At 44.7% G+C, this 16,653-nt stretch overlaps 1 protein-coding gene across 1 annotated transcript in view; it reads right to left on the reverse strand.

Moving 5' to 3' along the window:
* The window catches only part of ADAM12 (ADAM metallopeptidase domain 12), a 179,249-nt gene that overhangs the window by 161,973 nt on the left and 623 nt on the right, over window positions 1-16,653 (reverse strand). Inside the window, exon 2 of the mRNA XM_010001877.1 lies at window positions 459-592. Within this exon, the coding sequence (XP_010000179.1) occupies window positions 459-592 (134 nt within the window). The remainder of the gene's footprint in view (window positions 1-458; window positions 593-16,653) is intronic.

Below are 16,653 nucleotides of genomic sequence, written 5' to 3' on the forward strand. Positions count from 1 at the left end.
AATAATAATAATACAAAAAATAAACTGCCACAAAACTGAATTAAAAAGGCTAGGTAAGAGATTTCCATGACATCTTTGTGATAATAAACAAGAACTACTTAGTCTTCATAAGTCAGGCAGGAGACCAGAGAGTCTTTCTTGCTCCTCCCTCAGTTTTGGGGCTGTTTTGTATGATATAATCTCAAGTAATATATACTAACCTCTTAAAAAACCTATTTCACTTTAAGCTTCTGTTTTGGCCATCAGAAATAAAAAAGTCACTTTGCAATGAAAAACTTATCCCTTTCAATCAAAGACCTTGTCCATTTTCTGAAGTCAGATAAGGAATTTTAGACAGGAGACTCTCTACAGCAATACACTTGTAACAGATTGCATGAAAAAAGTACACTTACTTTCTCCTTAAGCATTCTAATTGTTACACATCTTGCAATAAAATAATAGGCAAAATGAAGACTGACCTTTGAAAAAATGCCATTTACTGGTCTCCACTCTTCTCCATTTAGAAGGAAGGGAACAGTTATCTCGTAAACTTGTGACTGGTCCTTTGGCATCTGCTGTCTCCATGGCTCCAGTTTGCTGTCCACATTCTCACCTAGGGACAGGGAGAAGGAATTCACATTAGTCAGGAACAGCATGTGACAACAGGAGCCTTGATATCTGGGGGACCTGGCAGCATATTTCAAAAAGGAGATCATTCAGGAAAAAGAATGAAACATTAAAACCTTGTGGGCTCGTGCTGTCAGCAGCAAAAGCTGCACAAATTTCTGCAGATGAGGTTCTGGGAGAGAAGTGTCAAGGTGATTTCCACTGCTGATTAGATGGTGCACTTCTGCAGCATAAGTAGGTTGCAAAGGTAAGGAGTAGGGAAGCAAGACCTAAATTTAAACAAACTGGAGAGGTATGAACACCACTACTGAAAGTGTTCCATTCATAACCATACTAGAATTTGGACTTTTTTTCCCCACTGCAGGGGGAACACAGTAGGTGGGTGGCTTTCCAGCATCACCATTAGGAGGGTAAACAAGCTGCAGGGATTCAGAAGAGATAAGATTTTATCAGGACTATTTTTCCATAATTAAGGTAAGAAATGAGCCTTGATCATTCCACTCCCCAATCCCTGTTCTCCCCAGACACAGTCGCACTGCATCTGATTCACATCAGTGGTGGCAGGAGAGGGGACAGTGGCCTAGGGGGTGTGACTGGAGCCCTCCCTTCCCTGGGGTGAACAAACCCTGTGGTTGCCTGGCACAGGCTCCCCCAGGGCAGGCCCAATCCCATATTTTCCCCTCAAGTCCTTCCCATTTCTATGGCAGGGTCACAATTTGTAAGTTGGAGTCACAGGACAGATCTAACAACCTGGTTTTGGGTTCCCCAAAGCTCCAGGTTCCAGGTTCACCCTTGGTATTTTATAACCCCCCAAACACTTCTTAATGCACCACCTCACTCCATCAGACACAGAAATATGTGGGTTTGCTCCATTTTAACAAGTTTGAACTGCACACAAAAGACTGAATATTTCCTTGGCAGCCTCAGCATTTCTCTGTGAACACTCCAGGAGGTGGTGAAGTACTGAGAGCTCTGTGGCACCAAGGATGCACACTCTCATTAGTATAAAAAAAAAATTAAGTCCAGAAAAAAGCAGAAGCCCTCCCTGAAATGATGCTCCACTCCTGCACAGGCTGATGACTTCATACTGTGATGTCAGAGAGTTATTCTCATGCATTTACTTGTTATTTACATTTACCAAGTGTTTTTACTCTCATTAAACATCCTAATGGTCTTGTGCTTGTCAAAGCAAAGGTCTGAAAAGCAATGTCATAGTACAAGGGCTGGAAATGAGATGGAGAATACATCTTAAAGAGAAGATAGGGATGGCTTCCAGGTGCCATGGGACAATAAAGATGCTGGTGGAGTTTGGCACACGCTTCACTTCACATTGCATTTGAGATCTTTGGGGCACTTGGACCCCATGAGAATGAAACCTGAGTCTTTGCAAGTGCTCTAGAATCATATCACACACTAAATCACACACAGAATTACCAAGGCTAGAAAAGACCTTTAGGATCATCAAGCCCAGCCTAGATCATCAAGTCCAGCCTAGAATAACAGACTTGTTTGGGTTGGAAGGGACCTTAAAGATCACCCAGATCCAATCCCCCTGCATGGGCAGGGACACCTGCCACCAGACCAGGTTGCTCCAAGCCCCATCCAACCTGCCCTTCCAACCTGCCAGGGATGGGGCAGCCACAGCTTCCCTGGGCAACCTGGGCCAGGGTCTCACCAGCCTCACAGGAAAGAATTTCTGCCTATAAATGTACTCACCCAGAAAGGTATCCACCCTCCATTGAGATGGAGAAAGGCTGGTCTGATCCACCTTCTTCCTTTCCCTTCATTGCCTTTGTGCTCGGAGGGGTAGAGGGAAGGTGCTGGGGCAGAATTTGAGCAGCTCAATCCCAGCTCAGGGCTGAACCATTTTATGGGAGTGAAAGAAGAGCTGGAGGGTCAGGGCTGGCCCCAAACCCAGATGCTGCCATCCCACCAACCTTCCCTGCCCTCTCTGGCCATCTAATGCTCTTGCAGATAAGTTTGGGGCAGAATGAGCTCCACTTAGTGATTGAAAAAACATCTGTGCTGTCATTACTGTTAAGCTGAAATTGGCAGAAGACGAATATTTTGAAAGTTACACTCACCCTAAAACACCAACAAAACAAGTAGGATAAAAAGATAAAGTACACTGGGGAGAGGAAAGATGCTTCTTCTAGAGATGTTCCTGTAGAGAAGGGGCTCTCACCCCACCCTCAGAAAACACCAAGTGATGAGGTCTGGGAGCACCAGCCCTTGGGAATGATGGTCCAAACCCTGCACACGATTGGGGTCACCCCCGTAGAGGGATGTGAGATCACAGAATCACACAGAATCCTTCTGGTTGGAAAAGACCTCTAAGATCATTGAGTCCAAACATAACCCCAAACTACCAACCATTAACCCAGTTCTACCAAGTCCAGTGCTTAAACCATGTCCCTCAGCACCACATCTACAGTCTTTTAAAAACCTCCAGGGTTTCAATCAGGGTGATTCAACCATGTTCCTGCCCAGCCATGAGATACCATCTCATCCTCCCATGAGGGTCTAGCCAGAACCTCACAGCTCTTTATTCTAAGACATGAAGCTTCCTGCACAGATCAGAAATTTATAAGCATATCTCAGAGAAATGAGAAAAGTTTGGCTGCAGCCCCAATTTTTTTTTCCCTTGGCTCACTGCAGCAGTCACATCTATATGAATTAAATGACTCAGGCCCTTCTGTTATTTTGTAGGATTTGCATTCTGAAAGTTTCTTGAAATCTAAATTTTAAGAAACCCTATGAGTATATTTTTTCCTCCCCTGGATAAATCACCTATACTTCTTCCAAGCAGTCTGACACTATGGAGCTGCAGCTGGGTATCAGGAAGCATCCCAGTCTTCCTGGTACTCCTACACGTGCAAGTTGCCTTTCTTATTAATTCCACAAAGCATTAACAGCCCCACATCGGCCAAAGCAGAAGAAAAAAAGAGAGGTGGAGGGATCAGCATTTGTGCACAGATGTACTATTTCCACATTTCATGGCGTGGTCCAGAAAGTGCAACCACTAGAAAAATATCCTGGGAAAAGGGAAGAATATCTACACAAAGTGCAGTTAGATTTCACCACTCCTACTCTATCATGACACAGCGATGCTTGTGGTGCAAAGTCACGTTCCAGGGAGCAAATTGAATCTTCCACACACCCTTATTTATCTGCATATTGCACGGAAGCTCTGATAGTCTGGAGACAGACAGCAAGACAGGTTTATAGGCAGCAGTTATATCTTTATTGGAAAAGATCATTTGTTTGGGGGAAAGAAAACAGACAAGCTTGGGGGTTTGTGAACCCTTCTGAAGCCGCAGCCGTTCTGAAGCACAAGATCGAGTTCTGTCTGCTTGCCTTCCCTCAGCCAAATATTTTGCTGCTTATCTGGATGTTTTTATTTAAATTATTGGGTGTGATAAAAATCACAGCTTCCTGCAGAAGGCAGAGAAAGGGCTGCAGCCCAGGCCTGGGGCCTCATTCTCCAGAGCACTTGGGCACACGCTTGAAGTTACGCACTTGCTGAACTCCCAGCTGCCCTTCCAGTGACATATGGACACTACAGATTCTTTTGTAACTCAAATAGCAATGTTTTGCTGATTTAAGATCATTATATTTCTGTACTATGGACTTTTCTGAAAAGCCACAAAATAAAGAAACCTGTCTAACTAATAGGTAAACTCTAGCTCAGTCTTGAAATAGAAAGGAGGGGGAAGATAAAAAAAGGGGTCCTTGAAAATAAATAGGATTCTGGAGCCTGATTGTAAAGCTTCAAAGAACACATTGCAAAAAACAAGGGATCACAACCAAAAAAGTGATCCACACACATGGATATGTGATGGGAAAAATGACAGCACCTAAGGGCCACTGAGCTTGACCAAATAAGTGGATGCAAATGGAAAAGACACTGGTAGAGAAGGATTCTGAGTCAGGAGAAAAAAACCTACAGAAAACCCCCCAAATCATAAGAAGGGAGACCAGCCAAAAAAACCCAAACCCATAGGCATAGAAATTGGAATAAATGGAAAAGACACTGGTAGAGAAGGACTCTGAGTCAGGAGAAAAAAACCTACAAAAAAACCCCCAAACCATAAGAAGGGAGACCAGCCAAGAAAACCCAAACCCATAGGCATAGAAATTGGAAATTGAGGTGTGCAGAAAACATTGAAAAAATGGGACAAACAGATGTGCAGCCCCAGAACAGCCCTGAGCAGGAGAAGAGCTGTGGGCTTCTGAGTAGCTACACAGGTGGGATGGCTGCTGGCAACCTCAGAGAGCCTGAGGGAAAGATGGGCCTCATCTCAAGGGCAGAAACACCAAACCATTCATCCCACTTGCACTGAACCAAACACAATCCCAGTCTTCTTCTGTTGGTTTCAGGCCACCCATCTCTAAGCATAAGCACAGCCATCCCAAAGAGAAGCACCAGGAGATGGGACAGGACTGGAGATCTGTGTTAATGAAGGGTTTCCATCACTTGATCCCACCTCCTGAGCTCCCAGTGCTGCAGTTCTTCACACACACAGACGTGCTGGTATTTCCTCCACACCACTCTTCATCTCCTTGATCCATTTTCATTAGGATGTCTTTGAAGCTGGAACCATTAGAGTTGTTTGCATTACATTAATAATGAGGCCTCTTCTCTACAGAGACTCTTGGTATTACAGCAATATAAATAGTGTAATAATTGAAATCAGAGAATTCAAATTTCAGTAACGTGTCATGAGAGGGGAAGAAAATCAGGCCATCTGTAATACCAGAAACTTTTATTAGACCCAGGTTTCCTATCTTCTGTGTCACATACACCTACTTACTCACCTCCTTATTTTCCATTTCAGTGAAATTCTGTCCAGTTCTTCCTGACACAAGCTCCTCTCCCACTTTTTTCACATGAAAAACTTCACAGTCATGTCTGTTTTCTATTTTCAGCCTGCACTGAAGGTAATGCTTTTGATCCACAAGCAGCCCATGAGCTGATGTACTGCCCTTTATTCTTTCCCCCCCCCTCACTAATATAAAAGACACTTTGTACAAATGGTGAGATGAGTAGATGTTATCTGTCAGTGGCTTTTGTGCAGCTTAAATATTTTTCATCTGCCATGTACTGCTACAACTTTTCTTCTTTGCACAGTATCACAGAAGGACTTGTTGGGGAAGAAGTTAAGAACAGTTTTCATCTTTTTTGCTTTGCATTTCAGCTCCTCTGAGCTCTGTGCAAAATAAACTCCAACCATGGATCGTGACTTCTCCATTTGATGGCTGGTGCCTCCTGAAGAAGCCCAGACACACTTCAGATTTGCATTTACTTGAAATTAATAAGCTTTTAGCTAGGCAGTGCAATTTATTTGTCCTGATGATCAACATAAAGGTGAATGCTCTCAACACTGAGTGGGTCTGGATAAATTGGGCTGAAGTGGCAGGGAAAACATAAAAACCTGCCCAAATGCACATCCCTGTGTCATGCTAAGAGCTGGTTCTGCCCCCCTGGCACAGCAGAGAGAAGAGCCAGAGCTGGGGTGGTTTATAAACACCATCCATCTATTACCACACAGATTTACAGTAAAGCCACCACACAACACTCTACTTCCTTCCCTGGTGAACACACACATTCTGGGAGGCCCCTTCCACATGTCTTGTCCTACAGATGTTACCTTGATTCCCTCAGGTTCCCAAGGCACCCAAGGACTCTTACAGCCCCAGCATCCTCTGCAACCCAGCCCAGGACCATCAGCCCCAGTAATGCCACAGGACATTCATATCCAGCCCACAATTTCCAGCCCTCTCTCTGGCCCCTGCACCCAGATGTGGTTCTTCACCCACTTCACATCACCCACTGCACTTACTACTGACTTACTAAAATAACAGAAGTGAGGGAATAAATTTAAAAAAGGCTAAATTATTAAATTGTTCTAGTGTTGTCTTTAATATTCCAAAGGGGCCTAGGACTGCAAGTCACAGCTTATCTGCTTTTCCCTGCAACAAAACATCATTGCACCCAAATAACCTGAGGGTGGAAAAGGTTCATAGAACAGAGTCATCTTCCCACAGCCTGGAAATATCTAATGGCACTGCTCTGGTTCACCCATTTCCCTCCTCATTTTCTCCAGCTTCCTTGGCTTAGTTCACAGTCAGTGATCCAGGGGATCACAGTCAGGGATCCACGATTTGGATGAGAAAGAGTTTTGTCCCCCTCATCAGTGGCTTCTCTCTCATGAGCTGTTTTTTTCTTTCACCACCTCCAGACTCAAAATGGAGCTTTTTAATCCAAAACCAACAAGCTGATGCACTGAGAGAGGAGGAGGACCAAGCATTTGCCCTTCAAGATGGCAGTGAACACAGGAAATCTGAGAGGGGTGTGAAACTAGGTAAGGAGTAGAGACTGACTACCCACTGACCATCACTAACCAACCAGGAAGAGGAAGGCTTCTCTTTACAGTAAGAACATGTATTAGGATCAGTCTTAGTATTCCTATCAGCAACCTTTACTCAATGTGCACCCGTGTCCTCCTGAAAGCCAGTGCTGCAAGTGAGGAGACAACATCTGCATGGAGAAAGAAGTGGCTACACATCGGGTTAGACTGATTGACAATATACAGCTTCTGAGCAAAGAGGATCACACCCAGCCCTTGGGCATGAAGGAAAAGAAATAAATCAACTTGTTTTACGTGGAAATTGTTAACATTAGGACTCAGGCTACATCATGCCAAAAAACAAAGGAGTGTCAACAGTCCAACTATCTGGCCAAGGAGTGAGGCTGTGTGTGCTTCCAGTCCTCTGTTGCACTCCACCTTCCAGCAAAAGCCAACACATTCCCCAAGCTGAACATTATCCAGGCACAGAGCTTGCTGAAACCACCTTCTAGAATGGCACCCATTCTGTTTGAGACAGGAAAAATAGCAAATTGTCACTTTTTACTATAACAAAATAATATCTGATAATAAATATGAAAATGCTGCATAATTAACCAGTACAAGACTTCCAGAGCACAATGGTTAAAGAAAGCAAGCCCAGTAGCTTGCACAGGGTCAAATTAACAATAGCATGCCTTAAAGTCCATCCATCTTAAATTTTATTCTATCCACCACCTGAAAGCACAGAAAGCCTCTCCAAAGAGTGGACCAAGATCAGAAACTCCACCAGACCAGTGAGGTACTGCCATTGTCCCAGTAACAGCACTGACACAGCTTTAAAACACACAGTGCATCACATGCCAGTCTCTGCCCTCACCTCTGTGTAAGCACAAAAGTCTGGGCCAGATTTGGCTGTGCATAAAATCCAAATCTTATCTCTTGCAATAAAGTTTTTATTAGTTCAAAGTCATAAATTATTTTCCCAGCTAACCTTTGCACATCTAAGCAGCACACCAATTCTCTCTACAGAATCCAGTAAAATCAGTCCTTTCATGGCCTGCCTGGAAAATAACTATTTAAAGGGAAAAAAAAAAAAAAAAGGCACCCAACTATACACAAAGTTTTACTTGTTTTCTCCCTCCTTCCCCCATTCCCAAATCCAAGACCTCAGGCATTTCAGCACAAGTAGCTTTTATGGGCTCAAGTCTTGTCTTTCCCTCACGCTGCACAATTACGACTCATGTACAACATTTTTAAAACACCAAAAATCAGCAAAGGTCTTTGATGAGCCCCAGGACAGGCAAGAGCAAGACAACTCCACGCATTTCTGAATTCAATTTTCTCTGTTCTTTCCACTTCAAATGGAAAAAAGATCCTCTCTCCATCCTGACAGGTCTGTCAACCGTGAGCTGGTCTGTGCACGACTTTGCAGCGTGGCCACTTGATCTTCCCCACTGAGCAGCTCCCTGGGCACTGAGTGCTCAGATGAGAAAGAGGAGTTTGAGACACATTGATCCCCTTCAACCAAACAGCATTAAAGCCACGTTTTTTAATATTTCAGTTTTACAATTCTAAGAATCATCTCCTGTCATCACTCCTCCTTGCATGAGTTTTCCCCTTCCTAAATCTAATTCTGCTGATGAAATAATCCACGACAGGGAACAGGCCTCCCCAAAGAAATCTCACTATGTCCATGGAAAAAGTCATCTGTTCACCATTTTTATGTGGACATGGGAGTGAAAGCTGAAATTTGAAGGTAACTTGCTGCTTTTCTGCACCAAGGGCTCCGTGATCAGTGTCACTGGGCGACCAGCTGAACAAACTAATGACACATTTTAGGGCAAAAAAATCAAGGGGGGGGGGAAAGTAAAGAAAATGTTCATTGTGGAACATACCCCCTAAGCAGTTGGATCATCTTAATCTTCAAGCTTCTGTAATACAACTGTTGGAAGGCTCTAAGTCTGTGCACAATGAAGTGCTTTATTCAGGGAACCATATGACTCCATCAGTCATTCAAGCACATGTTTGGCACAGATTGAAAGTGAAAAGCATAGCTAAGGCAAATATTTCAAAACTGAACTTGTCTTTCTAACACACATGGTTTATATATTGGTGTAATATCTATATAACTTTTCAGTTCTCATATACAGTAATGTCATGGCTGAAGTACAAAATGATGTCTGCTGCACCAGGCAGCATCCCCCTTCTCAGGAGTTCACACATGCCAAAAAGCCATTTACCAGAAAATTAAAAGGGAATGATCACACTTGACAGGTCCTCAAGAAAACGGCAGAAATTGCTTTTGTTCCTGCTCATTCACCAATCCCTATTTCCCAAATCAGGATGCAGCACCATTCCTTGCTAGAGAGCTGCTCTGTGAGGAGCCCAGGGCTGCCAGCTCCTTCCTCATCACCAGATCTCTCCCCTCTGTTTGCAGATGAAATATTGCTCATCACCCAGAGCTACTCCTGCTGATGCAAACGCGATTAGAGCAATCTTGGGAGAGCACAGTGTGATTAAAGCCTAAGTAATGCGAGAAGGATTTGGGCTCTCATTATACAGGATACATATTGAAATGCACTCGAGGAAAGAAGCCAGTATATCTCAATATCCTCCCTGTTCTCCAGAACAAAATGTGACAAGTGGAGGCTGGAGAACAACATTTGCCTTTGACTGCAGGAGGGGGCAGGGAGCCTGCAGAATGTTTCAAGTAGTGAAAACTGAGCTTTATTACCCTGTATAGAATACATACATCTACTATATTTGGGAAACAGCTGTCCAGCCTCATTTGTGATGTTGTTCTGTTTGACTGAGGAATTACTATTCAGGACCAGTCCAAGGACAGAGTTGTCTTTTTTTTCCTGTAGCAAAAAGTAGAGAACATTCCCAAATGTTCTCTAGGTTTCAAAATGAGAGGAGTAAAGCAGAGAAGCAGTGACCCACAGGGCATCTCTGCACACTGGGTGGTGGGTGCACATCAGGAGGTTCCTCCCATGGAAGAGCTCAGCTCTTGGAGGTCACAGAAAAGAGCAAGTTCTAACTGCAAGATTCAAACCCAAAATAACTTTGAAAAGCAGGTGACACGCTGGCTCAGGGAAACTCCTGGCACCCTGTCTTAAACTTGCTTCTTTTCCAAGTCCTGGTACACACCATATCAATTGACCTGGTTGCTCTTTCTCATGGTAGCATGCAGGAGAGCACTAATAAAAGCTGAAAATATCAATATTTGCCTTTCTCACAGGTATTTCCAGGATGCCACAGTGAAAGATGTCCTGTCTTCATGCAGCAGCAGCACCCCAGCATAGACAGTACTGGGGCACACCTGCTTCCCCCTAAACTGCAGCTTCTTCCCTGAAGGATCCCAGTCCCAGAGATTCCCATTTTGGTTACAAGCTCAGCCTTGCACCCTCCAGCATCAGTGAGGCAGCACCTAACAAAAACATATACTAGAGTAGAGAAATAATAACCTATGTTGAGGAGAACAGGCACAACTAATCCATGGAGCTCCAACATCAAAGGAAAAAGGACTGAACACATTCACTTTCCAGCAGTAAGCCCATATAATTGCAAGATCCAGAACTTGCCTCCAGCTCTCCCCTCCAAGCCCTCAAGCAAGGCTACTTTCCACTGATTAAAGATCCAAATTGCTGCCCAAAACACAATTTCCTCTCTGTCTCTTAAAAGGTACAGTGCAACCTTTGTCTTCAATGATTTCTGAGCCTCCCCCCTGAGCACAAGGAATCCCTACATCCCTGTATTGAGGGATGCTCCTTCCCATGTACACCCATCAGTGAAAAACACCAGTGAGTGGGAGTTGAGCTCATCAGGTGCAAACAAACCATTCATTCATTCCCATGTTTTCTGGGAAATGGCACTGAAAACACAGCAAACCCAGCTGAAGCAAACTGCAGTATGAATTTAGGTACACGTGCATGGAAATGATTTGTACTCCTTTCCCAAGTCGGTGTCCATCAGGCATTTTTGTTTTCCTGGGGAATATCTGCTCCTCACATCACACAACAAAAGAAACTGAAAAAATTAACTGCTCCTGGACACACAGAAGCTGTCCCTGGACTCTGCTTTCCTGTATTTTGAAACTTAAATAAAAATAAACTTAAGGAGTTACTTAATGTTCTTGAAGCCACCTGTGCTGCTCAGGTTTATGTGTGTGACTTTACAACAAATGTCACCATAAGCAGTGGATCAGTCCATAACTCCTGACTCTCCCAGGCTTCTCCTGCAGGAATAATGAACATTCATTTTTGTTGTTTCCCCAGGGCAGGATATCTTCCCAGGTCACTAACACAGCTTTGCTCATCAAACCTACATATGCTCTGATCCTATTATGTAGATTTTAAATTAATAGGACAGAACATCAGCACCAGGTTGTACAAAGGAGCCAGATCCATGGAGGTGAGACAATTTATCCTCAGGACCAGATCCACAAATAAGGAACATACATGGCATGAAAATCAACAGACCAGCTCCTTCTTTCCCAAATGTGAAGATTTCTTCTGCAATGGCCCTGCATTCTCTCCTCAGCCCCAGGTGTTTACCCAAAGTATCTCTTCAGTGGGGTGAGTTCTCCTCCCTTAACACTCGACAGATGAGCACATCAATACCATTTCACTCAGAATGCTTTCCCCATGCTTTAAAAATCCCTGTCAAAATGCAAGAGAGGTTTTTAACTGGCATGCACTTTCATGACCTCCAATTCCAAAAGGAGCATGGATCAGGACCGGGGTGTTGTTCCCTTCCCAGTCAGCTACAAGGCCTCATTTTCTCCTCAGCTGTAGCTCTGTCACCACAGTGCCCTCAGTGGCAGCAAAGGAAGGAAACAGAGGCTTAAATAACCTAGACTGAGTAGTTCTCTTCACATCTCATTGCTGAAGTAGCAGAGGGTCTTTGGCACACCCCACTGCTGCAGGCAGTGCTGATGTACAAAGATAACAGTGATGCTCAGCTCCACACATGGCCAGGCCCATATGCTCAACTTAGTAAATCAGCATTAGGTTTGGGTTTGTTTTGGGTTTTCTTTATTACATTATTCTGTCAGAACAAAATCTCAAAACCATTTGGATCCAGTGAAGTTTGTGTTTTAAGACATTCTTTCAAAGATAACCAGTCATATTGGGGCTTGCTTCTCTTGCTTGATCAACTGTTTGTAGGATTAGAAAACATTCAACAGAAGCAAGAGAACAGGAAACTTTCACCATTGTCAGAGATGTTTTTTCACTTACTGCCTATGGCATCTGCCATTAGCCTGTATTTGTAGGCACTGATACGGTTCCTCTTCACAAATATCTCCAAATAAGCTACTTAAAAATCCTTGTGTGCCAAACTCTGCATCCAGCTTTTTGTGCCTTGCTGTGCATTACCCAGTGTGGTTAACGGGCCATGAAACATTGCACTTCTTGCCTTATTAGATCATATATTTTGGACAAGATAGAATGTGTTCAGCTAATCAACAGTTTTATTGTGTTGACCTTGTGGATGGACAACCCCCTGCCCTTGATCTACCAGTTATTTTTTGTCCTAACTCCAAGGCACAGAGAGCAGCAAACCCATTTATATAGGGTGTAGAGAATTAATGATACAACATGAAGTGATTTAAGAGACGAGTCAGTATTTCCAAGTAGATGTTGCAGCTGGTCAAGTCACTTTCTGAAAACACTGATGCCAGCAGGGAGTTCCTAGGAAACACCACCTTTTCTCAGTCAGGGTGTTCCCTTTCTCAAAAATACCAACACTTAATGCAATTGAAGCACTTGGGTCTGTGTTAGCCAGAAACAAGAGAGACTGTCCTTTTTGGACTGCACTGTCCTACCAAGAACCAACTGCAAGAGGCCAGTGAACCAGCTAAGAGACTTACTGAGGCCATGGAGTTTTAATTTAGTTTGTCACAGATTTGCTCTGGGGACTCAGCAGGACCTAAGAGAAGCCTCTGCAGGAGTGACTTAGGCCTTCAGGTTAAATTTTGGAGATGATGTGATTTTGTCCCAGGAGTAGCCTCAAAGGTACTTGAAATGCAAGTACATGGTGCTTGCAATTTAGAGAGCAAAATCCAAAAGGATCTAGAGTAAGACACAAGAACTTGTAGAGGAAAAAAAAATAGGAAACAGAAAAAGGAATTAAGTAAAAAAATCCCTCCAACATGAATAGCATGAAGAGCCTGGCACCCTAAGCAGGACTGGAAGCTGTTTGAGACACAGAACTGGGTGGATCCTGCTGGTGCAGCAGAGCCTGGCTATATAAATGTAACAGTGCTTCAGCCCTAATTGCAAACACCCCAGAACAGTCACTTTGTGGTTTAGAGCAACTCCCACAGTGAAAGTCCATCTACACCCCACCCCAGCAGCCCTCAAACACACAGGCTTCAGAAGTCAGGATCTCAGACAGGAGGCTGGGCAGCATCCTCAGCAGAAGTTGGGCTTGTAAAAGACCCTGGACAAGCAAGCCTTGGCAGCTCCATCACCCTCCTCACCATTCACACGCCACACTGCAGCCCTGGAGCACAAATGGGACTGCCCAAAATGATGCACTTGAGTATTAACATGAACAAAGCCCAGCAGGAAACCTTGGACAATTTACATGGCAATGTGAAATGTGGTAGAAACACAGGGAGCATTAGTGATGAATCTGTGCTAGTCAGGACTAGGATAGGTGAGGTCTGAACAAGGCTGGTGGAGGATCAAATAGGCCTTTACATGAATTCAGCCTTTTCAAACAGAATCTCATTAGCATTGGCAACAGCTAACAGCCTGAGTGAGAGTGACAGACACAGCTCCAATGGCTGAAGTCACTGACATGGTGTTAGAAAAATACCACCCAGGCAACCTGTGTGTTGTGAGCAGGGTGAAGAGGCACCCAAAGCACAGCCTGGCAATCATAGAATCCCAGACTGGTTTCTTAAAGGGACCTTAAAGCTCATCCAGTTCCAACCCCCCTGCATGGGCAGGGACACCTCCCACCAGCCCAGGCTGCTCCAAGCCCCATCCAACCTGCCCTTCAACACTGCCAGGGATGGGGCAGCCAAAGCTTCTCTGGGCAGCCTGTTCCAGTGTTTCACCCACCTCACAGGGAAGAATTTCTGCCTAACATCTCTAAATAACCCATCTTTCAGCTTAAAACCATTCCCCCCCATCCATCACAACCATCCTTAGTGCAGGGATGTTCTTTGTGGCTGGATGGAGACCTTTCCAAGAATTTCTAGGAAAGCAAGAGGTGACAAGACACCAGCCAACAATCCAGCAGCTCCCCAGTGAGCAGGAGAGTTAATGATGCAAACATGACTTGGAGAGTGGGCATAATATTCCCAGCTGGTGGCTTTTGGCATGGATGTAGGGAGCCCCACGGGCAGTGACAGCTCGTGCCAGGCAGTCTGCAGGGGACCTGATAGGGATAATCACCAGACAAGAAGGTGATTAGACACAGACTGTAAATATCTGCCACAAAGGCTGGGACAGTTTGAAAGATGGCAGTATTTAAGTGTTGGAGAGATCAGGTTTAAAGCAAGAGATTAGGAAACTTTTCTTCTTCTGTTAATTTATGCCCATTACAGGCAACACAGCACCAGCCAGGCACAAAAATAAAATCTGACTGCAAGGTTATTTTAACTGAAGGTAAATCATCTTAGGCTGCAATTTTAGGATTTTCCATTTTCAGCCATTCTTCCAGCTAACATCCAATAGCTAAAAGAGGTTTAAGAGCTTCCCCCCATACACCAACCTGGAGTTTAACCATCACTTCCACTGTTCACCCCCAGATACAGGAAGGCCTTGACTTTGCAAAAAGCTTACACAGATGTGGAGCTTTAAAGCATTTGACTAAATCTGTAAGATTAGATCTTAACCTACTAGATATGACCCTCCACCAGGACAGCAAAGCTAGTTTTCCTTTGTTGAGGTCAGTGCTTCAGTTAGTTTTCCTTTGTGTCCATGAGGTCCTTCAGCCAGCAACCAAGAGCTGCTTATACTGAGAACTGGAAAAGACAACTGTGAAACAATAAAACTTAGAAACTGCTGCTACAAGTGAGTGGCAAAGCTGATTTCAAGTTGTCTAGCTCATAACTTGGTAATGCCTGTTTAACATCAGAGTTGTTACCAGGGCAGTCCCACACTAGGCACGTCTCTTGCCACACTTGAAAATGGGTTTTCAAGGCTTATTATAATTTAAACTTGTGTCTTAATCACCAAGTGTGTGTTTATGTAAAAATTAGGGTGTCCTGGCAGCACCTCAGGTCCCCAACACTAGACACAGCAATAAAGCCAGCTAAGGTAGGAGTTGCAAAGCTAAAAAGGCAGGGTGGAGATGTGTGCAAGCACAGCTGAGGGGACTTTTCCTCCCTGGTCTAGAAGCACGTGGCTCTAACTTTCAGCACCTCCGCGACCAAGAAAGCAGCACAACATCTGGCAAAGCTACAGCTGTTCTCTCCTTCCACAGGGGGGGAAAAAAAACACCCTCAAAACCAAACAGAAAGGAATTAAAGGAGAAGGAGAGGATGTTCACTGAGCGCTCTGGCTGCAGAGGCAGAAAGAGCAAGTTGTGGAGATGGAAAGAAGAGGAGGAGGGGAGGTGTAGCCAGGCAAACCCCAAATCCCCCAGTTGCAAGGGTCAGCCCAAGCTCAAATATCCCAAGGTGGGCACCAAAAAGATGAGGAGCTGAAACAAAGTCTGCAGAGAGCTTAATCAGGGAAAAGAGAGGTCATCTTGGCCCTCAGGGAAAACCAAAACACAGGTAACAGGATTTCCACCCCCACTTACCATCCCACTCTCAGCTGGACCTCAGCCACCCCCAGTTTGCCCTCTCATTGTAGGAAAAACTACTTTGGGGTATGCTCAGTTCTTCATTTCTGTCACATATAAGTGAAGCACCTCACCTCAGACCTCACCCTCCATCCAGGCACATCTCCAGCTCGACCCAAACTATTGTAGGAAAAACTACTTTGGGATATGTTCAGTTCTTCATTTCTGTCACATGTAAGTGTTTGAAGCACCTCACCTCAGACCTCACCCCCCATCCAGGCACATCTCCAGCTCGACCCAAACAGACCTCCCCTTTAACCAGGGAGAAAGAAAACACTGAAAAGCTCCTTCTTCCCCCACCTACCTGAGGATTTCTGCAGCTTTTACCCCCAATCTGCAGATTCACTATAAACAAAGATGTTGACCATGAGAAATGAAGCCTCCCCCACAGAGGCAAAGCATCAACACCTGTTAATTAATTAGCACCTGTTAATTAATTAGCATAAGTCCCAGGTGCTTGATTAAGCTGCTTGCTCTGCCTGCCCCAGGGTTTCAGTGTGCTGATATGGATCTCCAGCTTTCTCTTAGCAAGCCCAGAGCCAAAGTCCCAGTGCAAGTCGCTGTGCAGAAACGCAGAGCTAAGCAAACATTCCCAAAGTTTAAAGTCAGCAGGCAGGGAAGCCCCCAGAGGAGGGTTTGCAGTAACCCCAGGGGGGAGACCCGCGCCCTGCAGCGCTGCTCCTTGTGTTCACACCAGAGAATCTCCTTTCCCCTCTCCCATCAAATCTGCACCGTCAGCTGCTGCCTGACGGCCAGGACAGGGTCTGGGCCCTCCAGAAGAAACCCTAGATGTGCTGTGCAGACCCCAGCCCCTTTTCCTAGGCTGTTTCCCTGTCTGGAGCACTGACACCGCAGGGATGAGGCTCCAAAACACCTTCCAAACCGCCCCCCC

This window comes from Chaetura pelagica, unplaced genomic scaffold (assembly GCF_000747805.2).
Source record: "Chaetura pelagica isolate M959 unplaced genomic scaffold, ChaPel_1.0 scaffold477, whole genome shotgun sequence".
Classification (NCBI taxonomy): Eukaryota; Metazoa; Chordata; class Aves; order Apodiformes; family Apodidae; genus Chaetura; species Chaetura pelagica.